The sequence below is a fragment of the Coturnix japonica genome, chromosome 8 (assembly GCF_001577835.2).
Source record: "Coturnix japonica isolate 7356 chromosome 8, Coturnix japonica 2.1, whole genome shotgun sequence".
NCBI lineage: Eukaryota > Metazoa > Chordata > Aves > Galliformes > Phasianidae > Coturnix > Coturnix japonica.
In genome coordinates this window covers 3,601,250-3,628,588 of record NC_029523.1, presented here as the reverse complement: position 1 = coordinate 3,628,588, position 27,339 = coordinate 3,601,250, and the positions used below count along the sequence as shown (strand labels likewise).

At 46.2% G+C, this 27,339-nt stretch overlaps 2 protein-coding genes across 3 annotated transcripts in view; both read right to left on the bottom strand.

Moving 5' to 3' along the window:
* The window catches only part of ATF6 (activating transcription factor 6), a 69,312-nt gene extending 53,028 nt beyond the window's left edge, over nucleotides 1-16,284 (bottom strand). For both annotated transcript variants that reach the window (XM_015869466.2, XM_015869467.2), the window contains exons 1-9: nucleotides 16,152-16,284; nucleotides 15,978-16,054; nucleotides 15,565-15,661; nucleotides 15,242-15,342; nucleotides 14,603-14,729; nucleotides 14,242-14,448; nucleotides 11,638-11,858; nucleotides 5,384-5,569; nucleotides 5,181-5,272 (exon numbers count right to left, since the gene is read on the bottom strand). In XM_015869466.2, the coding sequence (XP_015724952.1) occupies nucleotides 5,181-5,272; nucleotides 5,384-5,569; nucleotides 11,638-11,858; nucleotides 14,242-14,448; nucleotides 14,603-14,729; nucleotides 15,242-15,342; nucleotides 15,565-15,661; nucleotides 15,978-16,054; nucleotides 16,152-16,218 (1,175 nt within the window). In that variant the 5' untranslated portion in view covers nucleotides 16,219-16,284. The remainder of the gene's footprint in view (nucleotides 1-5,180; nucleotides 5,273-5,383; nucleotides 5,570-11,637; nucleotides 11,859-14,241; nucleotides 14,449-14,602; nucleotides 14,730-15,241; nucleotides 15,343-15,564; nucleotides 15,662-15,977; nucleotides 16,055-16,151) is intronic.
* An 83-nt stretch (nucleotides 16,285-16,367) lies between these two features.
* Nucleotides 16,368-26,837, bottom strand: LOC107317183 (E-selectin-like). Its single transcript, XM_032446274.1, has 16 exons — nucleotides 26,756-26,837; nucleotides 25,148-25,203; nucleotides 24,930-25,020; nucleotides 22,965-23,345; nucleotides 22,787-22,894; nucleotides 22,442-22,624; nucleotides 20,869-21,054; nucleotides 20,565-20,750; nucleotides 20,241-20,426; nucleotides 19,922-20,104; nucleotides 18,361-18,546; nucleotides 17,764-17,949; nucleotides 17,518-17,640; nucleotides 17,104-17,134; nucleotides 16,708-16,799; nucleotides 16,368-16,601 (listed from the first exon to the last, which is right to left on the bottom strand). The coding sequence occupies exons 1-15, from the start codon at nucleotides 26,835-26,837 to the stop codon at nucleotides 16,745-16,747; spliced, it is 2,223 nt and encodes a 740-aa protein (XP_032302165.1). The 3' UTR covers nucleotides 16,368-16,601; nucleotides 16,708-16,744.
* Between the last annotated feature and the right edge of the window lie 502 nt (nucleotides 26,838-27,339).

Below are 27,339 nucleotides of genomic sequence, written 5' to 3'. Positions count from 1 at the left end.
CCTGCAGGCTAGGCAGGACACCATCCCAATGGGCAAAGATTTATGCTTTTTGCTTGCCTCATGCTTACAAAGAGCAGGACGCGGTAGCATGCAGCTCAACTACCCTTGGGTGGTTTCCTCATTGTTCGTAGAAGATGATTAACCTTACTTCTGTTTTCTCCCTAATGCTTGTGCTGCCAGAACACGAATGAGACACACCCATAAGACTTCCAAGAACTGAAAGCTACTGATTCTCCACGCTGCAGACTGCAACAGCAGCAGACAAATCCCATTTCCCAGCCACCCAGGCGGGTGCCTTTATTTGCAGGTTACTCAGTGGCTTGGGACTATAAATAGATTTATTCAGTTTCCAGGATAGATCTGGAAAGCAGAGGAAAACCCATCAGGACACTCCGGGGAGGAGTTGCATCAAAACCTCTATGAAAGCCCAGCAATTCTAGTGCAGCTGCCATAGGTCAACAGGACACAAGAGATTTTGAAGCAGAAGCTTTACTTAGCTGCATCAATCACCACCTCGGTCATCTTCCATCCCAAACACAGCTTAAGAATTTTTGGTTACATCATCAAGTTTGTTTTCCTGTTTGAAAGGGATTCCAGGCATGCAGAGATGGCTGACTTGTAAGCAAAAAAATAAACCCACATCACCTTCTCAACCTCCCCACCCTGGTTCCAGTCTCCTCATAGATCTGCCCTTCTTCTTTCCAACTCTGTCTTTTTCTTTCTTTTCTGCCCACTAAATATCTGAAGTAGTAGTTAAGACATTCTGGCCGGCTGGATGTCCTTATAAACGTTCTAAACCTGTAGTTTGATGATCACCATGCAAATCCAAGCAGACTGATTGGTGTGAAAGAAAAAGCATCTAGCTGAATGTGAAAACACAGTCAAAACAAGCAATGCTAGGGCCACAAGCAAGCAAGGCCTACAGGCATTGCTTCCTCAAGAAGCAGAAATGCAGTGAACTCATCTTTGGCAGCCATTCTCCCTTTCCTACTTCTTTGTTCCTATGGCAAAGAAAGAAGGTCAGCAGTTTGCTGCCTCTACCAGTAGGGCTACAACTTGCATTCAAAAGAGTGCACAAAATAATTTATACTCAAATGGGAACAGAGAAGTAAAAAATAAAAGAAAACAGTTCCTAAAATAAATATGTGGATTCTTTAGACTAGCACATGTGTTTGGTTTCTATTTGTTTCAGCATTGTTTTAACACATTCTCAGATCTGGTTAGTACCCTGGCATGCTCTAACAGCAATATGGAAATCACCAGTCTGGGAAACCTTCAGATTTCCTATGGTGAGCAATAAAAAAAGCACAGCTAACCAGATGCTGCTAAATGCCAGAAGTCAGGACTCTCTCAGGGTACAAAGCCAGCTGAGAACCTGACAATGCTGACCAAGGCACCCTCTTGCAGAAGGCAAACACAAGGGCAGATACCTGCCTCCAGCTGCCGTGCTTCCTGCTCCAGCTGCATGCCAAAGCCTGAGCTCTCACTGCCTTTTGTGCAAACACTGCAGGCTGCCAATTTCTGCCTTGCACCTCATGGTATGTAAGGCTGAGGCAAAAAGGGTGACCTCTCTAAGGAATGAAATCAAAGTGCACCCTTCTCCCTTCATGCACCTCACCAATCATTCTGAAGTAATAATAAAAGGAAATTTCTAATATATGTTACATCCAAATCTAAATAATTTGCAAAGATTAGAGAATAGTTTGTTGACACACAGATGAGACATTCCTGTGCACCTTTCATCTCGTATAAAGCAAATGTTGAAACTTTCACTAATAGAATCCCCACTAAATTACTTCTAATAATTCAAAGTTTCAGATTCTATACTAATACTTAATATAAACAATCTTAGAATAGCTTAGTAATGCTGTACAATATAATGGAGAGTTACAGTTAACTCTGTAAGACCCACTTCCATAACCAGAAAGTATTAATTTCTCATTCTCACTGAATTTAGATTACATTCTTTACCAGAGATAACATGGTGCCGTTTCCAAGAATGAAGAATGCTTCTTTGTCACTGGTTGTGAGAACTAGACTAGATTCTCCTTCCAACATTCTCAAGCAGTATTTTGGGGCTGATGCACTGGTTTCCTTGCCAGACTTCCTGCACCACTCTCTTATTCACCAGTTCAACGCTACAGATTACCTACACACATAACATACTCATCAGCAGGCAGCATTCTGCTTCAGCAGAATTTATGTGCTAAATTCCTTTGCCAAAGGCTGCCACGTCCCGGACCGCTTCCCATAATCATCTTCAGAGTCCTCCACGGAGCATCCCAGACATCTCATCATTAACAAACAGTCAACAAGTGGCCGTGCACCCTGCAGGAAGGAAGCACTACCTGGGGTTCTTCTGCTGGCCCTCTGGAAGCCAAGAATGGTCTGCAGGGCTGACCAGGGGCACCTCTCTGGCTTCTCTGATTTGACAGAAATAGACAGCTAAGTAGAAAATCTATATCTGTTCCTTTGTTTTACCTCCAGCCTTCAAAGAACCCCATCACTTCCGATTACGAAACTGCAAAGTATCTTACAATAAAGCCAACTAAGACAATCACAAAATCTGCAGCAGAGTTTAGGGGGTGAAATTCCCACATTTCTGCTTTGTTCGGATGTCACTCTCTCTTTGCAATGGTTCGTTGGTTTTAAATAAAACAATATTCACTGCTAATATGTTTGAACCAAAACATTTTGTGCCTGAACGCTGTTGTGCCTCCATACAGGTTGCAGATAATTTCCGACACAGAGGAAACAGCGACCATCTCACAAAGCTTCAAATCAGATTCCTCTCCAATTGAATACTGCACAGAAATTACATACCCTGCAGCTAACTAACTTGAGGAAACGAAGTTCTTCTGTTGAACTATAAGCTAGCACAGATATTAAGATAAAAAACATCATGCGTATTGGAAACTGCTCCCTTGTTACAGACTGAACACAACGGCAATCACAGTTACTCACTCGTGGTGCTACAAATCAGTAACACCCCTACTAAGGTAAGAAAATGTGCTTGGGACGAGTGAGATCTGAAGCAGTGGTTTATACATCCCACATTCTGAGCCTTCCAAAGGATACTGCACAATCCATGTTCACATCACCTTGATACAGCCAAGTATTTTAACTGCAGTGTGATTGCTTAATCATACTGCAAGGGAATAAAAAAGAAAATGAAGATAACAGTAACTCCTTGCTAGTATGCAGTTACATTTCTCTTCACTGTCTAAATCCAGTTCTGATTGAGACCACACATTCAGTCTCAGCAGTTACACTGGCACACACAGCTTTAACACTGGCCAGGAGCAACCAGACGTTCGGGAATTTCTTCTTCCTCTATCTAATTCACAAAATATCCAATAGGTCAAAAAATTAACCTTGTCACATTTCTGAAGTTACCAGTCGTTACAAAAACAATGAGCACAAAATGACCTTTCAGTCTGCCCTGACAGCAGTTCCTTGCTATCAATCTCAGCGCTCACTCCTTGGAGCAGAGAAGCTGACACATGAACTTCAGAGCACTGCAATAAGACTTCCCACTCTCATCTTCTGTTCTGTATCCAAGTCTCTTACAACTACCAAAAGCTTCAAGCACTCCATCTTGTCACAGTAATGGAGATGCAACTAAAATTGCTGGCTTCAGGAAGATCTCTGCTTCTTTTATATCTCACCAAGAACAGTGTTTCTGGAATGAGCACTAATGCTTACAAATGCAGGTGGGATATAAAAAGCAATCACGTAGTATCAGGAAGCTGATTTTTCGGCTTAATAGTGAAAAAATCCGAAGATAAACCCAAAATGCACTAAAAACCAGTCTGCTTTAACCATATCCCTATCAAAGTAAAATTACCAGTGTATTTCATTGCATGAAAGGAAACAGTATTTGCAAGAAGTGCAAATACTTGAAAGGTAATTTCACCTTTAGCAAATTTACTAACGTTACTAAAATACAAAACACCAACGTTTCAGAAGTTTACCTTGAACAGAAACAAAGCCTTCCTCCAGACTTAGCCCATCTCATTCCCTTAGTTTGACATGGGCTTTAAGGACAAACAGAGACATTACTGACTGCTAGAAATCTACTGAAATATCCTCCCCTTTTGAACAAGTGATCAACTTCATAGAAAAGATCTTTACATTCCAAAGTCAGGTCAACTACAGAGAAAAGCAATAAACGTCTCCTTTTAATCTTCTCTCTTCCATGGGTTTCACTATAAAATAGGTGGGAAGCAATGCAGCATTTTTCCTGGTCTTATTCCTGTTCCTCCTCTGCTGACACAGTTCAAAAGAGAGTCAACCAAACCAGTACATTTCCTAGCTTAAAAATAACAGTTAACTTGCTAAAGAATACATCTGTCATAACCTCAGCCAACCTGGAGACAAGGCAGTAACAGCTGGGTAGCATCTCACTTCAGCATAGACGTTGGAGCTAGGAAAGCTCAAAATGTGATTTACATGTTTATGAGTCTAGCTGTTCTCTAATGGCAGGTATGCATAAATAAGAGGAAATAAATCTGCATGGTTTGAAAATTCACAACGAAATACCTAAGACAAAGGAACAACAACAAAAGGATTATAAGAGGGAAATAAATAGCCTTAAAGACTTAAAAGCTCCTGGAGGGAAAGAAAGGAGAACAACATTGTTCCCAGACTCATAACCCAAGAATATTAAGGTAAGATCTTAGCTTTTCGCACCTCATGGACAGCACTGCAAAGCACTGGAATGAACAAAGGGATTTTCAGCACTGCGTGCTAGAAGCAGCTTGAATTAATAGCACTGAGATGAGCATAGGAACAAATAAACAAATGAGCTCCTAAAGCTCGCAACTCTAAAAGGATTCTCAGTAAAAGACTTTAATCTTTTCAGGTATAAATGGAGAAAAATGCTGTACACTGCACTGGTTAACAAATCGCCAAGCTCAAGAGAAATAAGAAGTACAAGATTCTTGTCTTGTTGCTGAGAAAGACTCCAAAAGAAGACCCATTATACAGATGAGTCTGCCCCTAGGCACGAGAAGCATAAAGGACAGAAGACAGGCTTTGAGCTCAAGGCTTTACAATACAAGGCTTTGCAATACAACGCTGCCTACACTAAAAATTCAAACACAGTAAAATCACTCCTAACTACAATCAGGAGCAAATGCATCAGGAATATGGCAAAGTGGAACTCCAAGGCAGCTTACCTGAGTGGACCGTAATTCAACATTATAAAAGCCAGTATCACCATCACACATAAGGTTCTTCTCTTGGGAGATGACACTTTGAGCTTCTGGTTCTAGAAAGGAAAAAACAGAAGCCACAGAAGCCACACAAAGGTATGTCAGAAGTGAAACAAACCAAATTATGCTTACTTCATTACAGTCAGGCCTTCATTGCAGCCTCTTACCTCTAATACCACTTCATCCAGCTGCCTCTTCAATGTGCTATTTTCTTTCTTGAGCTTTTCATTCTCCAATAAGGCAGCCTCCAGCCTGGCCTCCAGTCCTAGCATGTATTCTTTCTTTTTCTTCCGTGACTGAAAGGCTGACTCCCGGTTTTTGATCATACGCTGCTGTCTTCTCAACACGTTGATCTGGAGAGGCAATTCAGAGTCCCGTTAATAGGATGTAATTACAAGTGCCTCTACTTCACACATAATTACTGCTCCTCGACTTTGTCCAAAGCCTCGCATCCCCCATTCTGCCTCAAATCAGCCAACATATGTTATCATGGTGCATCTCCAAGAGTTGCAGCTCATAGGTGATTAAACCAAATGGGTCCTGCACCATCTCTGCTCTCTGCTGCATTCTCAACCTTGGCAGAGGACACAAGAAGGATATTCAAGCAGCAGTCTGATTTAATCAATCAAAACAAAGTAAATATATATCTAAAAGTATGCAAGGCAGCAAGTCAACATCTTCACTTCACCATGTAATATACACAGGCTACAATCAGCTGTTTTCCCAAGTCCTACTTTTTTGGTTTCTCCTAAATAGAAGCCATTTCTGTAATGGTAGCACTTGTTTCTGCACTTTTTCCAGCTCTGTTATACAGCTTTTGAATACTGTAACTGATCTCAGATTGCATATTCTATGTGTATCAAGCATATACATCACATGTATCTGGGAGCGTCTTACATTAACCTTTTAATTTATATTACAAGTGTGGTTTTGATTCAAATTTCCTGATCACTCCTCTTCATATGCTTGATTTCACTCAGCAGAGTCCAACAGCACACAAACTGGATTCCTTCTAGATGATGCCAGATCAGCAGATACACTCCAGGAGAGCAGAGCGCACTCCAACTACTAGCAGGCATTCAGACTGTGAGATCAGACAGGGACAGTTCAAAGGCGCTCCTCCCCATGTCCCAGCAGCCTTGGTGACTTCTGTTGCCTTTCCAAAGCAGAACAATCTATCTTCAATTACTACTTAGTCATTTTGTGGTTTGCACAGAGTGGGACGACCCAGACTGAAGGCATCTTGCTGCTGACAAAGAGACGACGATGATTGATACGGCAGAGCTACACAAAACAACTTGAAACTCCAAGCTCAAAGTCTACTCCACAAGTTTCCTTTTCCATACAGATCAGCAATGGCAACTGTGTTTTTTTTGTTTTATTAAAACCAGAAAAATTCCATTGTACTGTTAAGCCACAACAGGATGTGATTTAATTATATTTACACTGAGAGACAACCGAATGGTGTATCTTACACAGACCTGAGTATCCTCCAGTAGCCTCCAGCACATACCCTGGAGTAACATTTATGTTAAAGCACGAAAGCTTAAGAAAACAGATGAGATCTACTGTAGAAGCACAGGGAAACTAAACAAATTAGTCATAGAACAGTAGCATTAAAAAGATCAGATAGTTAAAGTTTAGCTGCCTAAAGAACTTTAAATCAAAGCTTTTGAACTCTGTACATACTGGCATGTGGACAATATGTTGCTGTAAAGCTTTGATGTCTACAAGGAAAACTGGCCACAGGGTGTCATCCTTCTTCATGATACTGGGGTCTGGTGACAGAGACTAAGAATACACGTTACAGTGCATTAATATTTTGGGCTGTCTCCATGCTGATCTAATTGCTCTCTGTAAAGACTGTTTATTACACGTCTAGTTTGCTGCCATCAAAAGCCTGCAAAAGTGAAGCTGCTTGTACTTAGTCCAGCTTTTAGAAGAGACTGGAAAAGGAATGGATGTTAGCATATTCTCAGCAGCCCCAAGCTTTGTGATGTATTGTAACACTACAACACTTAACGTAAGCAAACATCTGCACACAAATAAAAGCTTTTCTTAGGAAATAAAAAAGATAAAAACTAAAGATTTAGGCTAACTGAGGACTGGAATATATAACACGTACCAGTCTGGAGCCAGGATCACTTCAAGTATCCAGAGATGAAAAAACAAGGCATGAGTTCATGTAACAGCTTTGGCTTCTCTGAGTGGTGCGATACAACAAACAAGTACAGATACTTCCCACTCTTCTTTAAAAAGAGGTTTTGCATCCCTAAGTTTAACAAAGATGACCAATTGTTGTTTGCAGACTTGCTATAAATTAGTAGCAGCACAGTGTTTGTATGCTGACAGCATGTTAAAAGGTTCCTCTATTGCAGCTTCTGTCCCCACCTGCTACATTTCAAGTGGTGTTTATCTCTACCATCTTCCTTTAATCAGTGCTCTCCAAACACCATCATGAACAGCAGCTCTGTCCTGTATGATCCAAAGCCCATGTGCAATAACAATGTCACTCAATGACACATTAATCTCACTTAGACTCAAGCTTCCATAAATAAACAACTATTTGTGTCCTTGAGTCATTTTATTTTAGCAGACAATCCCCAAAATACTTCAAGCTCCTTGGCCAACCTTCCAGTACTTGCCTGGCTTTTCATAGGGAGTAAACCCTAACTGCATCCTTGTTCCTACCTAACTCTGATGCAGGAAGTGGAAAGAGCTGTGTGAGTGAAATAACAGCAGTGCTTAAGGTTGGAAGCCGTACAGCACCAGGCACTACACAGCTGGCTTAGCACCAAAACAAACACGGTGACTGCTGAGCATTTTGATAACCAAAAGGAAGAGAGGGAATCGGTTCATAACGACAGACAGCTTAAACAGAATTACTTTGCAGAACATGGCTGAAAGGTAGCAAAAATCGCTGCTAACTTAACAATTTCTGGTTCTCAGGGGACACAGACTGTAAATGGAAAGCAACAGCATTAAAACCAACCATTAATCGGTGATGAAATTCTTACTTCCCAGCTCTAAAAATTACACCATCACATCAAAAAAACACCCACAGATGTTGTAAATACAAAGAAGGGAAAGGCTTATTGCAAAACCCTGTTTTAAACTGTACTGCCTAGATTCAGATCTCCAGAGTCCTTACTAAAAGTCATGAACTTTTTACAAATAAACTCTGCTACCTCAAAATAGGATTGCAAAGAAAACTCAGCTTGAGCAAGATGAAACCTCCATTTGGATGCAAGCTGTGCAGTACAGGATTATATATTCCTACCAGAAGAAAGCACACAGGTCACTGGGTAAAAGTTAATTTAACGACAGAAATTAACAGCCCTCCCCAGGGTTCTGGGTACACACACTGGGGATATTAATGCAGAGCTGAAAGCCTAAACCATCTCAGTTTTATACTAGTTGGCTTCTTAACTCTTATCACATATTAAAGTTACTCAATGCGCAGCACTTCTTCAACATGAATACATCCTTACATTGAGTAATTTTACACAAACTTATTTTTTATTAGCAATTAGGAATTAGAATTGAACTCTTCCTCACTAGCATGAAACATAAGAAGGGTCTATAAGCACACAGCTGAATTGGACCTCCCTTGCACACCTACTGCTTGCATCCTCACAGCATGCAACTGCAACAGCAATCTGTTTTTTAAAGAGTTTCTTTCCTCCAGCTGGCAGAGTGGCTTGCAGAGGCAGCACAACTTTTGTCCCATTTCATAGTGAAAAGCCCTTCACCATTTTCCTAGTGAAGAATGACTGCAATGAAAGCCTTCCATTCCTCTGCTGCTGGCAAGCTGCCTAGACAAGAGCCCACCAGGATGAGCACCACTCAGGGCCCTCACAAGCACAGATTACTACCAACTGATCTTAACCTGATCCACTTGAAGGGCTGAGTGTTAAGCTCACAGCTTATCCCTCTTAAACCCAAAAAGAAAGTTCTGCAGTGTTCCTTCTTATCCTGCAACATCTGCTTAGATTAGCAAACAAAAACATGTGTTAGAGAGCTCATATGACAGCAACATCTGTGCAGTTCCGAATGCCACATATGGTGTCTACAGCAGTTGCAAGATGGTTTTTTTTTTTAACTCCATTGATGCTGCCTGTATCCTGGAACATTTGTTCTTCTTCAAAGTACTGTTGCACAATATGTACCAAAGAGCAGCTGCAGCTGGTTTTTTTTTCATGCTTTGGTAAATGTAGGTAAGATGTCCAGTATTTAGGCTGACAGCAAGTATTAAAATTACCTTCTTAGAACTCCCTTAGGTGGAAATACCCACACAACCATCGTTTAAAAAATAGCCAGCCATTACCGAGGCTATTTGACTATGGACTGTCACAGACACAGATATGAAGTGTAACAGCAATTAGGAGCTTTTGTCAATTAAACCTCATATTAACACAGTGGCAAGGTGCCACACTCATCCTGATTACAGGGAGCCACAATCTAATGAGTGCTGACAAGAGTTCTTCAGCTTGGCTTTTTATATCTAGCTATTATTATTTAATAATATCCTCTAACTGACCTCCTCCTGCCTTTTGAAACTTAAAAATTAAGTTTCCATTGCAGTGTGGCTCCTGAATTATTTGCAGCAAGTAATTTATTTATTTTTTTTAATTAAAAAAAAAAAAAATGCAGCTCAGACATAAACATAACAAGCAAAGAAAATTTACCATCAGGCGTGACCAGCAATTTTCAGCTGCCAGGAAACTGTACAAAAATTCCCTTTCAAAGAAGGCACATGCCTTTGAGAATCAGTGTCCTGCACTGGAACTAGCAGTGACCAAGATGGCACGCCAGGCAGAACAAATGGTACACAGTTATGTAGAAGAAAATGATGCAAGTGTGCAAGAGGAACCTCAAACAAACCGCACGATGAGAAGGTGCTGCAACACAGATCGCCACTTTGTTAAGTGAAGCTGTAACAATGGCTCTGCTCAAATTTATGCCAAGTGCTTTGCTGAGTCACACTCCATTACACAGGCTCACTGATATGTGGACTAGGACTCTCAACAGCAGGATATCTGAAACACTATTACAAAGATGACAAAGTAAAACACAGCAGAGACCATTCTCTCTCAGTTAAAAGGAGGGAAGAAGTCAGCGCTAGAAAGTATATGGTAACAGTGTCTGAAAAACAATCCTACAAGTTTTAATTAAAACGTGCAAGACAATTTGAAAATACTAATGCAGTTCTCTTGCATAGTTACATAAATCTACCTCTGTTTTGGTCCAGCACAGCCAATGAGCCTGTTAACACACAGTATCTCTTCACCCAGACAGATATGCTTTCCAGAAAGAAAACTATGTAAGGGTTCCATTGTTCAAGAAGAAACCCCTCAAAGTTCTGCTTCATAAGCAAAGATGTAACTCTGTTTTTCCAGATTTGGATTCAATGTCTAACTGAACTTTCAAAGTTATAAGAGAACAGCTTTACCACTAACAACACAGGCAGAACAGAAAACATTTGAAGAACCTGAGTCCTCTTTGCATTAAAACTGGGAACAGTGCTTGTTTCTGTGCATGAGAACAGTTCTTGATAGCAGAAATAGCCCATTTGGGATGGAAATTCTTTTGCAAAGTGTGACACTATTGAAGAAAGGGTAGAAAGCGAGTCTGAGCTACCGAATAATTAATGCATTGGAAAGTTATCCAACCAGTTTGACACCTCCCCTCTGTTCTGTATTCATGCCAAATTAACACACACGTAATAGACACAGCTAACTTACCTTTAGTACAGCAATGCTAATTTCTGCCTGCTGAGTACAGTGGTTAAAGGCCTCAAACATTAAGTATCCCATATCACACCTTATTAAGTTTCAGTTATTTAAGGTTGCTCCAGTTTTATTTGTCCTACACCCTTTGGAATTTCGTAAAGAATAACTTCCCCAACGTTCACATTTGTTGATTTCTTCACTTCAAAGGCATAAAATTAACTGCCTTAATAATAACTCTCACATAAGTTATTTCAGAAAGAGAGGAAGCACAGATGGTGAGTGAGTGTCCTTAGGAAATACTAATGACTGAGTACCTCTCATCTCTGCCAGAACCCACACTGAACTGCTGCCAGCTGAACAGCACTGTGAAACTCATGATCCTTGCCAGGTAAGTGGGTCACAATACTGTAAAATGTGATGGGCACTGCTTTGGATGGACACAGGACATTGCTTTCTCCCCCACACTGAGGTGCAATAGGGAACAGCTCACAACAATTGCACCAGCAATGAACAACACCCTGAGAGTCTAAAGGCCACAAATAAGAAGCATCAGTCCCCTCACCCAGACACACCTTCCTTCACTTCAGGCAACAAAAAACTCTGAAGTGTCCCAGCGGTCCTAAGACATTCAGTATGCAGGTTAATGCCAAGCTTGGATTATTGGCTATCATCACACAACCAGTACTTACATCCAGCCCCACTGCCGGTGTGGCACTTTGGAGCAAGGGTTTAGTCACTGTGATTTTGCCATTCGTTGAGCCATTTCCAGCAGTCGGGGGCAGCGCACTCACGGGGTGATTGTGAAGCTGCGTGGTCCCTCCTGCGACAGCAATGACTGGCTGGGAGGCAGGAAGCACCCCAGAAGCCTGCAGCTGCACCACTGCAGGCTGGGGAAGCACCACTGATTGACCTAGAACATAAGAACAAACATGAGTGCTCAGTGTATGATGTGAAATGGATTTGTATATGATCTGATTTAGGGTAACAGTGATACAGGTGGTAGGAAGTCTTGCTCCCCTGATCCATAGTAGTCATTTTTAGCATTATTATACTTCACAGGGGAAAAGGAAAAAAGTCCCAAAAGAAGTCTGTGTGGCTCTTAACCTTAATCCATCTTGTAAACCCAAACCATACCTATTAAGGGAATCCATTACTTCAATCTCTCTCCCAAAACCTAATGGCTTTTCAAATTTAACTAGAAAAAAAAATCCAAAAAAGAAATAAAAAAAATCCAAAAATCAACACTTTTTAGAAACATTACTTGCTTCAGTATTGCTAAACTCGAAGCACACAAAGCAACTTTCTAAGGAACCTAAGCAGCTTATCTTAATTCTTCTTCTCCCTTTTGTCCATCTCTATTCTACTGCTGTGTTCAGAGGAAACGTTATTGCACAGAAGTGACTCATACACACACACACACACAAAAGAGGATGAAAAGAAAAACAAAGTTACACTTTCAAAACACAAGTTAACACCTCAACTCACACTAAGACCAGACCAAGTTGTTGGATAAAAAGTACTGCCGTATATTAGAAACACTGTGCACAAACTGAACAGAGCTTAAAGAAAAGCAAGCAGAAGAAATGAGGTAATTTCCAAAGAGCTTTGAAAGGGAATTAAGAACACTCAGATCCAAGAAATTTCAGTCCAAGAACTACATTTAACTCAGGCAGGTGCTCGAGTAATGTTTTCTTGCATGAAAACACATGAACATCTCTTTAATCCTTTGTAACAAGATGACCTGGCTGCCTTTTAGAAGCAGCACATTCCAGCTGACATTCCAACCAATATGCATGACTCTGTGTTACAACACTTAGCCAACTTTCTGGAAGATGAAGTCATTCACCTAACACTCCAAGGTCTTATGTTTGAGGTGTAGGATTAGGTCTCCTTATTGCAGAGATGATCTTAAAAGGCACAGTAAGTTGGCGCTATCCTATTTAAGAACTTCAAATGGTAAATTTGAGATACTTCCAACATTTTTTTTTACGTGTAGGACATGTGATGGTCTAACATTGTGTTTTCTTCTCCTAAGCTTTCATGAAAGGGTCTATAAAGGCATCGTTCTTCACACTCCTTGAAATTAAAAGGCACAACTTAGTCTGGCAGCTCCTGCTACGTGCAGGGAATTTTTAACAATGAAAGAAATCCCCATGGTTTTTATGATAGGAGCAGCACTAAAGAATTTCTAAATGTGCCATCAAAGCAAATATGTTCTTTCTCTCCAGTGCCTCATAGAAGCTGCTCTCAGGGAAAAGAAGCTGATCCTCAACAGTACTGTATTTATAACAAAACAAATTCATACGTCTGACATCCCTTATTCCAGATGGTATTTTATCAGCTGGAACATCAGACAGTAAGAATTAGGTCATGCTGACTGCACTGACCTGTGTTTTAAATAGTCTAACAGTCTTAGGCATGTTGCAACAAATGTCAGCATCTCCAGCTATGGCTTAGCTCCTGATGGATGAGCAATTAGTAAGAAAGACATTTTTCATTATTGTAATAATTTCTAGATACTTTCACTGAATGTATTTATCTCCTTTCCCTTCCAGTCATTGTCTGTGTAGTCAATTGCAAGAATCTGCAGCCATCAGGTGGTGAGAACAAGCAACTGCATCTATTTCTGCAATGAAACTAATATTCCTGCTCTCTTAGCAGAAGAGTAAATAATGCTTGGGATTCCGAAATGAAGACCCAGGCTTAAATAAACTAGTTACAGAGTAACAAGAGAAATGAAAACATACAGATGGACAGGAAATTATTTGCCTCATTATCATCAGCTTATAGTTTTATGGAAGTACTTAACTCCTAATACCCACTCACCTAACTTTTAGCAACTTTGTAACTTTGTAACACCTTATTTAATGTTATTTAGTTAGATAAAAAGCCATAAACTCATGTTTCAGAAGGGTGAAAATGGCTTATTGCTCCTTCCCAAGCTTCTAAGTTTCACTCAGCCATCCTAACTGACTCTATTGAGCTTCCTTTGGTTAAAACAAGAGCACAACTGGATTAACCTTATGCATCACTTGCCAATCACAAGCAGAGCAGAAGATCCATTCCACACAATTCTCAGGTACCTGCTGTTTTTTACACAGCTATATAAGAAAGAATTGAGGCTGTTTTCTCAGCAAAGCAGGCATTACTCTTCTTTTAACCCTACCCCTCCTATTTCTTTTTTCCTACCCCTCCTGTTTCACCTGCCAAATCTAACTTCAAACTAGAGACTATCCCAAACAGACAAGGTGTTTACCCCCTGGACCTGTCTCCATGATGACAAATTCACCTACCTTTAGGAGGTGCTGGCTGGATGTTAACAACTGGCTGATGCTTTGGCAGTGGCACAAGTGTTGGAAGCGTCTGAATGATGATGGTTTTAGCTGGGATGCCAATGTTAGCCTGAGCCTCGGGTACAGCAGGCAAAAGAGGTTTTGGTTGTATCGATGGCCTAGACGCTGTCTGACCACATCTCTTCAGAGTCTTCACAGAATTATTCGCTAGGAAAAGAAGAGAAAGAATTGGATCAGAAATTCTAAAGTGAAAAACTTCAGTAGTGATAACATGGCCTTTGGTGTGTTTCATTATCCATCTATATCCATTAAAACTGATGTATCCATTGGTGTGGAATCTAAGTAGCTCAATCTCTCATACCAGACCGAGAAGCGATGCCCACAATTGGTTTCTTCTCTGTGTCTCCTTCAGGGGATGCGGGGCTTCTGGAGCTCTTGCAGTAGAGGGAGATAGGAGACATCTGGGAACTGCTGAAGTCCATATCATCCTGCAAACAGAAAGTAGATGAGACTGCTGTTTCAGAAATGGATAAAAGCGACTACTAGAAATTCAGAGTACAACTGTCTTTCACTACAGGTGTTGCTACTACAGGAAATAGGAGAAAGGCTGAAAGGCTTTCCTTTGATATCTTATTCTAGTCAGTGCCAGGTACCACTGACAACCAAAGCAGCAGCACTCCATCCCAGCAGAACAAAAGGATGGAGAGACCAGCAACTGCTAGACTCAAACGCCTTCAAAAGGTATTTTGCTTGGCAAACAGGCCAGTAAACACAACTGAGGAAACAGAACTGAGCACGCTTGATTAGGAATGGATTACAGGACTAGAAGAAGGAAAACATAATTGAAGGAAAGTTGTTTTTACAAGGGTTTAAAAATAAAAATAGTTTCATTTTATGCTATGAAGTTGACCAAATAGATAAATTAATTTTTTTTTTCAGCTTGTCTCAGCTGGGCTTGAATTAATCTTGCTCTCTGTGTTACATGGAGGTTTCTGCATACAGGCACATTCTGCACCGGAGAGTCCACAGATGATGGAGAAGGGACTGAACATGTTGAAGGGGCTGGTGATAAGGGCTCCGTCTTCACATTTGCATCTGCATCTGCAAACGATAAACAAATAATTTTTCCCTGTACAAGTCTTTAACAAGAGCAAATCAGTTTAGGAACATCACTCTACACCAGCTATTTAACTCCCAAAGCAAGACGCAGCAGAAAAATGTGAGATTAAAGATTCTTCTCATCAGTACCATAAAGCTGTAACAGCTCACCCTTGTGGAGCAGGATGGAACCGTCATACCTGCCAAATTCAGCTAGTAAGTTACCTGAAAAAGAGTGGCTTGTAATATTCCAAAGGTCCGAGTCCCAGGACATCAAATCCAAGTCAAAATGGAAGTTATACAGATCATTATCCTGAAACGACTGTTCAGAAAGAAAAACAAGATAAGAACACAATATACACAATATATCAACTGTTACATTCTTATGTCTCTGGTCAAGCAAAGGGACTATTGCTTCAGTTGATCAGAGATAACAGCCTTGAGCATCACGTTCTCAGCTGGAATACATGAGACAAGGCTTCTCGTATAGCTACTGACGGTTCGTAGAAGGAACAGCCCTGCCCTGCCCTACAGGTGTCCGTACTGCCCTATAGGTGTCCGTAATGCCCTATAGGTGTCCGTAAGGCCCTACAGGTGTCCGTAAGGCCCCGCAGTGCCGCTTTCCCACCGTTACTCACGTCTGGTTCATCCCTGGCGGCTCGTCGCGACTCCGCAGCACCGAGCAGCTCTCCCAGCTCCTCGCCCAGCACCGTCTCTGCGGGGAGATAGCGGCCTCAGCACCGGCAGCGCAGAACGGAGCCGAGCTCCACCCGCTCTCGGAGCCCTCCCTCCCCCGGCCCGGCCGCCCTTACCCCAATCAAGGCCGCCCCCCGCCGGTAACAGCCCCGCGGGCTCCCACTCGGCCTTCGTCGCCGCCATCTTTTCCGCCTTCCTCCTCCCGCACACGTATACTTCCGCCCAAAGCCCCGCCCCCGTACGGTGGCCGCGGGAGGACATTCTAGGCCCGCCCCCATCGCGCTTCGCCCCCACGCGGTGAGCGCCTCGCATTGAGCACACGCGGAACGAGGTCGAGGGGAAAGGTGTTTATTGAGCACCCACAGCACGGCCCCAGCAGCCAGCAGGAGGGCGCTGCAGTCCGCTTTTCCACGCCCCTGCTGCTCTTCAGAGGTTCTGCCCACGCGTGGGTACGGAGCTGTGCGGTCCCAACCCCTTATTGCAGCTTATTGCAGGGGCTGCAGGGCAAAGCGAAGTACCGTCAGGTCTTGGTGCTGGTGGGGACGGGGCTCCTGGCTCTGCTACACCTGCAGCGAGATGGAAGAAGTGACACAAGTGACACTCGCCCTCCCTGAGTTTTCCACCCAGATAAGCCCACGTGCTGCCCAGAAGGAGATGGTTTTTCACGCACACCTTCCAATGTGCTGCAAGCACTGCGCTGGCATTCACCTTACAAGGTGGAGTCATAGGCTGCGTTGGTGAATACTCCTGGTGCCCCCAGGTCACTGGGAAAAAACAGAGCGTCAGCTTAGGGTAAGAAATGAAAAGAAACAGGAAACATCATGCTTGCATGAGGAAAGTACATGTATTTTAGCCATTTCTCCCCACAGGCTGCACCCATTAGAGGCTACAGAATCCTTATATTTTGAGGTACACCAGTTGGCACAACCTCATCAGCCCACACCTATGCTACTACTGCTGTAAGGGCAGCCTCGTACATGCAGATTGAGGTGATGGTAGTAGGGAGTTGTCCACAGTGATACCCACCTGTCTGCAGGTAGAGACCCTTCTGCCAAGTGCAAGTCTTACCTGGTGGGGTTAAGGAGCTTCTTCTTCTCCTCTGAGAGCGGTGTTGAAGCATCCATGGAGATTGCAGGTATAAAAGAAAGAGTCAGATCTTTTTAGTGAGGGGCCTGAGTGGCAGCAGTAAGATCTGACAAACCAAAACAAACTTATCATGCAGCCCCATTCCATCTCATGCTGGGATAATTGCCTTTTGCCCCTTCAACAACTATGGTGCTTTTCTGACTCTGCCCCCAAGTTGTAGCTGGTGCCTCTCAGTGGGGAACTGCTGTTAGACTGGGCCAACCCACAGCACACAGAACATGGACTTAGACAGTCACATCTATAAACTCTTCTCATCAACACACTTTCCTTGGGGGCTCTGTAACCACCTGGTCTGAGAATCCCTAGCCAAAGCATTGGCTGCAGGTGTTTCAGTACCTCTGTCACTGAGCTGCTTGGCAAGCAAGGCGATGAGCGTTCCGGAGAGCACAAGACCAGCTGCTGTCAGAGCACTGGTGCTGGTGTAAACCAGGACTTGTTTTAAAAAGGCAGAAGAATCCTCTGAAAAAGACCCGCAAACACTCAGGTTGTTATCAGAGGGGTTACAAAGAAGCAAAGCTTCTGGGTACCTCCTCTATCCTCAAGATACACCGTAGGAGGCTCGGAAGCACAGCCCCACCATACCTTCACAGAGTGGGGGTTGCCTGGTCCAGTTCCCTGTTGCTGCACACCTGAGCATCTCTGCTCCCATATGCATAAATCCTTCCTTGCAGGAAAAGGTGCAAGTGGAGTTGAATGTGAAGTTCCCATATGGATGAGAACAGTAGAGGTAGCCATGGCTGGGGGCATCCAGCACTGGACAGCTGATGGCTGCAGGTAGAGCACAGCAGCAACACCGATGAGACAGAATTGTTGGCAGTGAAATGTGGGCACAAGAGCCAGTGGATGAGCTGCCATGAGCTGAGGTGCTGAGGGAAAAGGGAGCGTGGAGAAAGCAATCTGCTAGTACAGAGCAGTGGGCACTGTCCTGGCAGTTCTCAGAAGAACTGGAGTCTTCAGAGGGTCTGCCTCCGCATGGTGCTGTATATCCACTGTGCATAGCCCCATTGGGGTCACAGAAAGCGTCAGGATAAAGGCAGCGATGGGGGGCTCCCTTACTGCATCCTTACATAGCTCCATTCCACTCACACCACTTGAGCACATATGGCTCCTCTATCTCACAGAGGGAGACTGGGGACAGATTCTGAGGAAGGAGAAACTCTGTGACCACCACAGCTCTACCTTGGCACTGCGAGGCATCCCCGGCCCAGGTTCCAGTGGCCATGCAGTCCCTGCTGTGTGACCCCATAAGCTCAAATCCTGGCTGGCAGGAGAAGCCACACGTGGAGCCAAAAGTGAAGTTCCCATGAGGGTGGGAGCAGTTCAGCTCTCCATGCTCTGGAGCACTGAGCACCGGGCAGGTGATGGCTGAGAAAGTAAAAGAAGCACACCTCAGGCAGGAGACAGGGAGTTGCAAGGCTCAGCTTCTGGGATGAGAAGGTTAATGAAGCTGAGAACATCCCAGGGCCAATCTCAAGCCAGTAATGTCTTTACAACAGCTCTACCTTTGCACTGTGGGCATCCTCAGTCCAGGTTCCATTGGCTGTGCACTCATGGTGCTGTGGCCCCATGAGTTCAAATCCTGGCTGGCAGGAGAAATAACATGTGGAGCCAAAGGTGAAGTTTCCATGGAGGTGGGAGCAGTTCAGCTCTCCATGCTCTGGAGCACTGAGCACCGGGCAGGTGACAGCTGCAGGGGAAAGAGCACACTTTAAGCAGGAGCCAGGTTACTGTAGGGTTGAAAATGTTGTGACCAAGAGGCTCAAGAACATCCTAGTATCATCCCAAAGCTCTATCAGCATCTCTACCTTTACATCGTGGAATGTCCTCACTCACTTCCCTTGGCCATGCACTTGTGACTCTGTGACCCCATCAGTCAAATCCTGGCTGGCAGGAGAAACCCACACGTGGTGCCGAAGGTGAAGTTCCCATGGAGGTGGAGCAGTTCAGCTCTCCATGTCTGGAGCACTGAGCACTGGGCAGGTTTGGCTGAGAAGTAAAAGAAGCACACCTCAGGCAGGAGCCAGGAAGCTGCAAGGCTCAGCTACTGGGATGAGAAGGCTGATGAAGCTGAGAGCATCCCAGGGCAAATCTCATGCCATTAACATATTTACGACAGTTATACCTTTGCACTGTGGGTGTCCCCATTCCAGATCCCCTTGGCTGTGCACTCATGTGCTGTGGCCACCCATGAGTTCAAAGCCTGGCGACAGGAGAAGTAACATGTGGAGCCAAAGTGAAGTTCCCATGGAGGTGGAGCAGTTCAGCTCTCCATGATCTGGAGCACTGAGCACCGGGCAGGTAACAGCTGCAAGGGAAAGAGGCACACTTCAAGCAGGAGCTGGGTTACTGTAGGGTTGAAATGTGACCAAGAGGATGAAGAGCATTCTAGTGTTGTCCCAACACTCTATCAGCATCTCTACCTTTGCATCGTGGAATGTCCCCATTCCAGTTCCCCGTGGCCAAGCACTCTTGACTCTGTGACCCCATCAGCTCAAATCCTGGCTGGCAGGAGAAGCCACATGTGGAGCCAAAGGTGAAGTTCCCATGGAGGTGGGAGCAGTTCAGCTCTCCATGCTCTGGAGCACTGAGCACTGGGCAGGTATGGCTGAGAAGTAAAAGAAGCACACCTCAGCAGGACCCAGGAAGCTGGCAAGGCTCAGCTTCTGGATGAGAAGGCTAGTAAAGCTGAGAACATCCCAGGTCCAATCTCAGGCCAGTAACGTCCTTACTGGAACTCTACCTTTGCATAGTGGAATGTCCTCACTCCACTTCCCTGTGGCCAAGCACTCGTGACTCTGTGACCCCATCAGCTCAAATCCTGGCTGGCAGGAGAAGCCACACGTGGAGCAAAAGTGAAGTTCCCATGGGTGGGAGCAATTCAGCTCTCCATGCTCTGGAGCACTGAGCACCGGGCAGGTGATGGCTGAGAAGTAAAAGAAGCACACCTCAGGCAGGACCCAGGAAGCTGCAAGGCTCAGCTTCTGGGATGGGAAGGCTGATGAAGCTGAGAATATTCCAGTGCCAGTCTCAGGCCACTACGTCTTTACTGACAGTTCTACCTTTGCACTGTGGGGTGTCCCCATTCCAGATCCCCTTGGCTGTGCACTCATGGGTGCTGTGCCCCATGAGTTCAAAGCCTGGCTGGCAGGAGAAGTAACATGTGGAGCCAAAGGTGAAGTTCCCATGGACATGGAAGCAGTTCAGCTCTCCATGGTCTGGAGCACTGAGCACCGGGCAGGTGATGGCTGAGAAGTAAAAAGAAGCACACCTCAAGCAGGACCAGCGAGTTTCAAGGCTCAAGCTTCTGGGATGAGAAGGTTAATGAAGCTGAGAACATCCCAGGGCCAATCTCAAGCCAGTAACGTTTTTACCGACAGTTCTACCTTTGCACTGTGGGGCGTCCCCAGTCCAGGTTCCATTGGCTGTGCACTCACTTCTCTGTAGCCCCATCAACTCAAACCCTGTTTGGCAGGAATGGTCACACTTGGAGCCAAAGGTGAAGTTCCCATGGAGGTGGGAGCAGTTCAGCTCTCCATGCTCTGGAGCACTGAGCACCGGGCAGGTGACAGCTGCAGGGGAAAGAGGCACACTTCAAGCAGGAGCCAGGTTACTGTAGGGTTGAAATGTTGTGACTAAGAGGCTAAAGAACATCCTAGTGTCATCCCAAAGCTCTATCAGCATCTCTACCTTTACATCGTGGAATGTCCTCACTCCACTTCCCCGTGGCCATGCACTTGTGACTCTGTGACCCCATCAGCTCAAATCCTGGCTGGCAGGAGAAGCCACACGTGGTGCCAAAGGTGAAGTTCCCATGGAGGTGGGAGCAGTTCAGCTCTCCATGCTCTGGAGCACTGAGCACCGGGCAGGTCACAGCTGCAAGAGAAAAGGTCTCAGGAGGGGATTTGGGTGGAGCTGAATACAGAGATTAGTGCTTAATCCCAACCTAATAAACTCAAATTTGTGGTGACATGTCTTTGATCTGCCTTTCCTACCTCAATACCAGATGGCAAGCCTCACTTCCTTGGACAGTGGTAGTACCTTTGGTACAGTGATTTTTGCTCCATATGAGAAGCAGTTGCTGCTGTACCAGGACCTGGTTATATCCCTGGCATTCTCTTGGTCACCATGGCAAATACCATGGACTCCTTAAGCAGAGCCTGTTTCCCTATAGGATGCCCACCTCCCAACCCAGCACCCAGACACACTAGCTCTGTCTTTGTAATGAGAATGGGGCTCTGACCAGGCACCCTCAGCTGTGCACCACAGCTTCTCCCATGTCCCTGTTGTGCCCAGGGCACATTCAGCCCTTCCACAGTCAGAGCCTGTGCTTTGTGCTGTAATAAAGCCAATTGGCAACACTCACTAGCGCAGCCCTGTTATCAGCACTGGCAACCACGTCAGCCAAAATTTGCAGAAAAGAAAAATCAGTCCTACATCAAGCAGGAAAAAACAGATGTGCTCTGAAAAACCAGATGTGGGAACTTGGAAAGCCAGGAGCGGGAAAGGTCAGGGCAACTTGCTGGATGGTGCATGGGGGGACTTCCACAAAACTGACATCACAGCAGCCCTTGGTCCCTGCTCCCTTAGTAGCAGAAATCCCTGGGCTACCAGCCTACTTACCCCTCCTCTCTGGCAGCACTAACTGCAAGGCAATCTTCTAGCTTTAAAGGTGTGCATACTGCTGGGGCTCTCCATGCAGGAGATACCCCTTTGTGTCTCGCACCTGCTTCAGGTCTCAGTTTGTCACATCCTTGTACGCACACACAGACCTGTTGTACAGAGCAGATGGAGCAAGGCTCCACACAAACCCCAGCCCAAAATAGCTCAGTGCCTCTGGGGCAGCTACAAGCCCTCAAGATGCCAACAGGAAGACTTTCTCTGCAAAACACACCACAGCTCATTTCTTTTGCGGCTTTCTCCCCACAGTGGTTTCCTGCCTGCCCTGTTCCTCCCCATCTCACTGCCTCTTGGCCTTCTACCCAACCCAGTCAGGGTGCACCCTTCCCCCAGCCGTGTGACAGCTCCCATTCCTCTTCTTCAAGTCCTTCTGAAGTGGCCAGCAGCTTCTCAAGGAGCAGTCAGTGCCTCTCAGACAACGGAGGTGCCAGGACACCAGTTGTGCCCCAACACAAACAGGGAGCGAGCATCAACACGTGGGAAATTGCAAGGGTTTGCTGCATCTACACACCAGAACCCACTGTGGAAATGATGCTGAGCATCAGTTCCATGCTCCAGAGCCCCAGTCCATGGCAGTCCCTACCTATGCATGTGGGAGTCTCCGCCGACCACTGCCGCTCAGCCAAGCACTGCAGTTCATCCACACCTCGCCGTTCAAACCCCTCTGGGCACCAGAAGGTGCAGGTGGAGTTGTATCTGAAGTCTCCAAAGGGATGGCTACAGTTCATGTACGCTCCTCTGGGCTTGAGTACAGGGCACTGCACGGCTAGGAGAGATGTGGCCACAGCCTGTCAGCAGCATGACAGACCCGTGCGCTTTGCTGGGGCTTGAGCTCTCCAAAAAAAGAGGGGTCTTTTTGGAATACACAGCTGCAAGCACCATCCAAGACAAGCACCTCAGCCCCAAGCAGAGCCTACTGGGTACTCACCATTCTCACAGTTGTCCCCTTCGAAGCCAGGGTGGCACTCACACTTGTAGCTCTGAATGACCTCCACACAATCACCATGCAGGCCACAGAGCAAGGGCTGGCAGGAGGCTGTGCACATTGACCGTCATCAAGGGATGCTCTCCCTGCTCCCAGCCCTCCCCATATTCTCACCACTCACCCTTGTAGCACAGTGCCTTCTTCTTCTTCGTACAAGGCTCATCGTTCCACTTGCCTGCCTCCAGCTGCCGCTTGATGTAGATCTCCACACAATCCTGGTTGGACCTGCGGTTGTTGGGCTCCCCAGTGGCCCAGTTGGCTTCTTTCTCTGTCAGCACCTTCTCGGTACCCACCCAGGTCCAGACACCCCTCTGCTTGCGGATGCCAATCCAGTAGTATTTGCTATGATAGGGCAGGGTGCGATTGAGGTACTCAATCTCCTCCTTGTTCTGGATGGCCACCAGGTCGGTGAAGAACTGCTGGCAGTATCTCCTGGCATTGTTCCACTCAAAGTCCTCCTTGCTGTAGTTGTATGTCCAGGCTCCCACCTGCATCACCATGCCTGCAGGAGAGGATGTGGTCTGTGATCACTGCAGACAGACAGTGCAGGGCTGGGGTCAGGGTCTGTGTGGACCCGAGGCTGGCACCAGGGCCAAGAGCCACCAGCAACTGGAAGCTAAAAATGGGGGAAGTGTGGATGAGAACAGAGTTCAAAGAGGGGACATGGAGATGTGTAAGGATCCGGCATGGCAGAATGAATCATGGTGGGGCAGAGGGGCAGCAGAGAAATGAGGAAGGTGGGAAAAAGCTGGGGCTCCCCTCCCCATAAAAATCTCCCAAAGAGTTCCTGAAAGCACATTTCCTTCTACAAACGTAAAATGGTTCCACATGTGTGGTTTTGTTGTTTGGTTGTTTGTTTTCCCTTCTGTGTGTAATTTACAATACTACAGGAGGATCGGTTTTGCACAAGAAAGAAGCCCAAGCGTTCCCCTACTCCCAAAAGCATCCTTATGCCATGCTGCACACCTGATTCAGAGGTGGCCCAGAGAGCTGCAGAACACTATATTGCAAAACACAGCCTTGCAGAAAGCAGTTCATGCCCTGGCCATGCCCACCAGGGAAGGCAAAGCCCAGATTAACTGGAACCCACGCCCAGAAGTGGAAGGCACTTTGATGAAATACTGCTTCTGTTTCACACCACAGCTTGATGTAATCAAGAAGTTTTTGCCCCCAAAAAAGCTTCCTCTCTTCTCCCTAGAAGCAGGTATGTCCACAACTGTGGAAAGCAGACCAAAAGCAAGGTGGGGAGAAAAGCCACTCCAAGCAACAGGCCTGAGGTGCCCTGTTGCAGGAGAGCACATCTTATGCTTTCATTATGAAGGCAAAGGTCTGGGCACTGTATATTATATGCAAATACAGGGCTTCACAAATCTAACCAGGGCTCTAGCAAGGCCAGTTATTATACATTTTCCCATGCAAAATCCCTACAATTTGTCTGGTTATCCTTGTGGAAGATCCAACTACACATTTTGTTAAACAAAACCAAGAAAAAGGTGCTCTCCAAAAGCAGCCCAGCTCCTCACTTCCCAGAGCTCCCCAGGCAACCACTGGGAGCCTGCCTTGGCCCCACCACCTCCCCTGAGAATCCTGAGGAAGACCAGACCCCAGGAAAGACCAGGGAACACGTCTACAACCTACACACTCTTACCTCATCCTTCCAGCTCCTGCAGCCCCACGTGCTCAGCCTCATCTCACCTCTCCCCATCCACCTCAGCTGAGTCCCACCTGGGTTCCATTAGCAGCCCTGGCAGCCCCCATACCTCCAGCCCTGTGCAGCTGGGCACAGTGTTTGCAGCACTCAAGCTGCAATTGTATTTTTGTTTTCCTTGCAGACCTAAATCTCAGTCTCCTCCTGACACTTCTACTTTTGCCTCTGCTCTTCTGCTGATTTGCAAAAGGTCTTTTGTAAACTGATCCACACCACACAGGATTTCTAGGACAGAGCACATTCCTTGCCCCATGCAGTGCCAATGTGCAAAGGAAATATCCTACAGGCACCAAAGCCATGTGTCTGTGGGTCCCCCAAAATAACTCCACTGCCCTTCTCCAGTTTTCCATTCCCTCAGGGTCACGGTGGGCACCTTACCACATGTAAAGGCAGCGATGCTCAGGCAGCAGACACCACAAGAGCTGAGAGCCCTCATCCTCCGAGTGCAGTGCTGTCCCACAGTGGTGCCCTGTGTGCCGGAGAGAAGGGCATGAGCATGCATTCTTGTCAGCTGCAGGATACCCACCCGCAACCCTCCCTGCCCCCTACACAAGCAGACCCCAGCTGTCCCAATGGGAAGAAACAGGCAGACCTACCACACTGGTGCTGCAGGGTGCCTGCTGCACCTGGCCCTTGCCCTGGGCAGGCAGCACTGCTCACGCTTCCTTCAAGCCTCAGAGCATCGCTCCCTCCCCCCAAGTCTCTTCCCCTCCTGACCCAGCCCTGCTGCCAGCCCGCATCCTGCCCCGCTGCGTCCCCCCCACTGCCAGGAAACTGCTGCCAGCTGGAGACTTGCACCCCAATGAGGGGCCAGCCTGGTGTGCAGCCACCCAGAGCCCTCCAACCCACCATGTCGGTGGCAGCAACAAGGAGAGGACAGAGTAGGATGAGGTGTGTGGACCTGCACCAGGCAGAACAGGAACGAGGTAAGCGGCTCCTGGATCCTGTTGCAGGCTGTGAATTGTCATATACCACTAAAGACCAATTAGTTACACAATGTATTTTCCTGTTTCTGCCTTTTAAAATCTTTATGAGAAAGATCCAAAAAACAGGATGGGGGAACTTCCCCCCATTAAATGTCATTTATGAACTTCTACCTATGCTTCAGGAAGGTGCCCATTGTGTGCAGCATCACCATCTATCTATTTTTACACATGTTCTACTTCTAAGTAATATCATTTTGGCAGGGTTTTCTGAGGGAATTACTCTGCTCACTTCCAGCTAAAGCCAAGGCAAGAGCCATTTGGATCACATGCATGTTCCAGTTCCAAGAGAAATAAATGATGCCCCAGTGGGACTCACATGACACAAAAGGAGGAACCCATCCCCAAAATCCATAACTCATTACAGTGACCTTCTGCTTGGCCAATGCAAATGAACTTCTGTTCCTGTCCTTTGTTATCATCCTTGCAAAATATTTTGGTGCAGTTCTCCCTCTTTCTGTGCATGCAGTGACCCAGCAGCATTCGCTTTGCCAGCTCCCATGCAGAAAGTGTAGCTTGGGACAAGGAATGCCATCCCAGTGGACAGAGAGGCTGCTGGGTGGATTCTGGGCAGGGGGACACCTCAGGAAGCCACAGTCCCCTGAGCAGGACAAAGCTGCTTCTGCACTAGGACAGTCAGAGGGGTGCTGCTGGATGCTCGGCCCCATGGGAGGGCAGGAAGAAAATGGGCCGTGCCCCTGCAGGTTTCACTTCTGCTGGCACAGGACACAACAGGGCAGAACAATAGAAAAAAAACATCCCCACCTTTATTTTTGTCATTACAAATAGTTTCTGGTGTTGCTGTAAAAGCAGAAGTGAACTGGCCGAGACCTGAAGGTGGACACTGCAAGGGGAAGGATGCAGCCCTGAACCCATGCTTTATATGTAAAGGAGAGGGGTATATGTGGCAGAGGGGAATGAATGAGGACTGCAGTCAGTTCTGCAGCTCTGCTGGGAGCCAGAGGTAATCTTGTTTTGCTGGTGTCTTTCAGGGCCAGCTCCTGGGCAAATGTCAGCATGCTGCAGGGCACGTACTCCTCACAGGGATCCTGCAGGCTCCTCCATCATTGTGAGGCTGAGTGGGGTGCTCCCCTGCCACTTGGGAGGAGCCCCTCACCATGCACACTGCTCTTGTTTTGGCAGAGGCCCCATCCCTGTGTGGTACAGCCCTCTCCTCTTCTTGAGCAATGCTCCCTGCAAACCGCAAAGGAACCGACTCACCCTGACACAGCCTGCATGGAGCAGCTGCCTCTGACGACACCACAGACACATCCCCAGGCACCTTCTGCAGCCCCCAGGGCATGGAGACAAGGGGCACCCCCAAGGGGTGCAGCCATCGGGTACATCCCTGTTCCCACTCCCCCTCTCCCCTCCCCCATGCCACCCCATTTCCAGACCCTGCACTGAGCCAGGATGCTCTCTCTGAAGGCACCTCCTGGGCATGGGCTGGGGATGGCTCCCCCTCTACAGTGCCACCATGGGGGCTTTTTGTCCCCAAAGTTGTCCCCAGCTGAGAGGTGCCTCTGAGCGCATCTCACCTCAGTGCCCCTGAAGTGTGGCACACAGTACAATCTTTCTCAGAATCTGAAAGTGGTAACAGTTTGGCCACAGGAAGACATGTTTACTCAAATATCACCCCAACCAGGGCAGGGCAAGATGGAGGCACTGATTTGCTGAGCAGGATGGGGATGTCCCCAAATGTTCCTGGCATGCCCCAGGTGGAACAATGCTGGCTGCAAGATGCTGGGGGCTTCGGGGCCCCTGCCCACCACAATGTGTCCCCCTTGCCCTGTTAATGCCCCTCG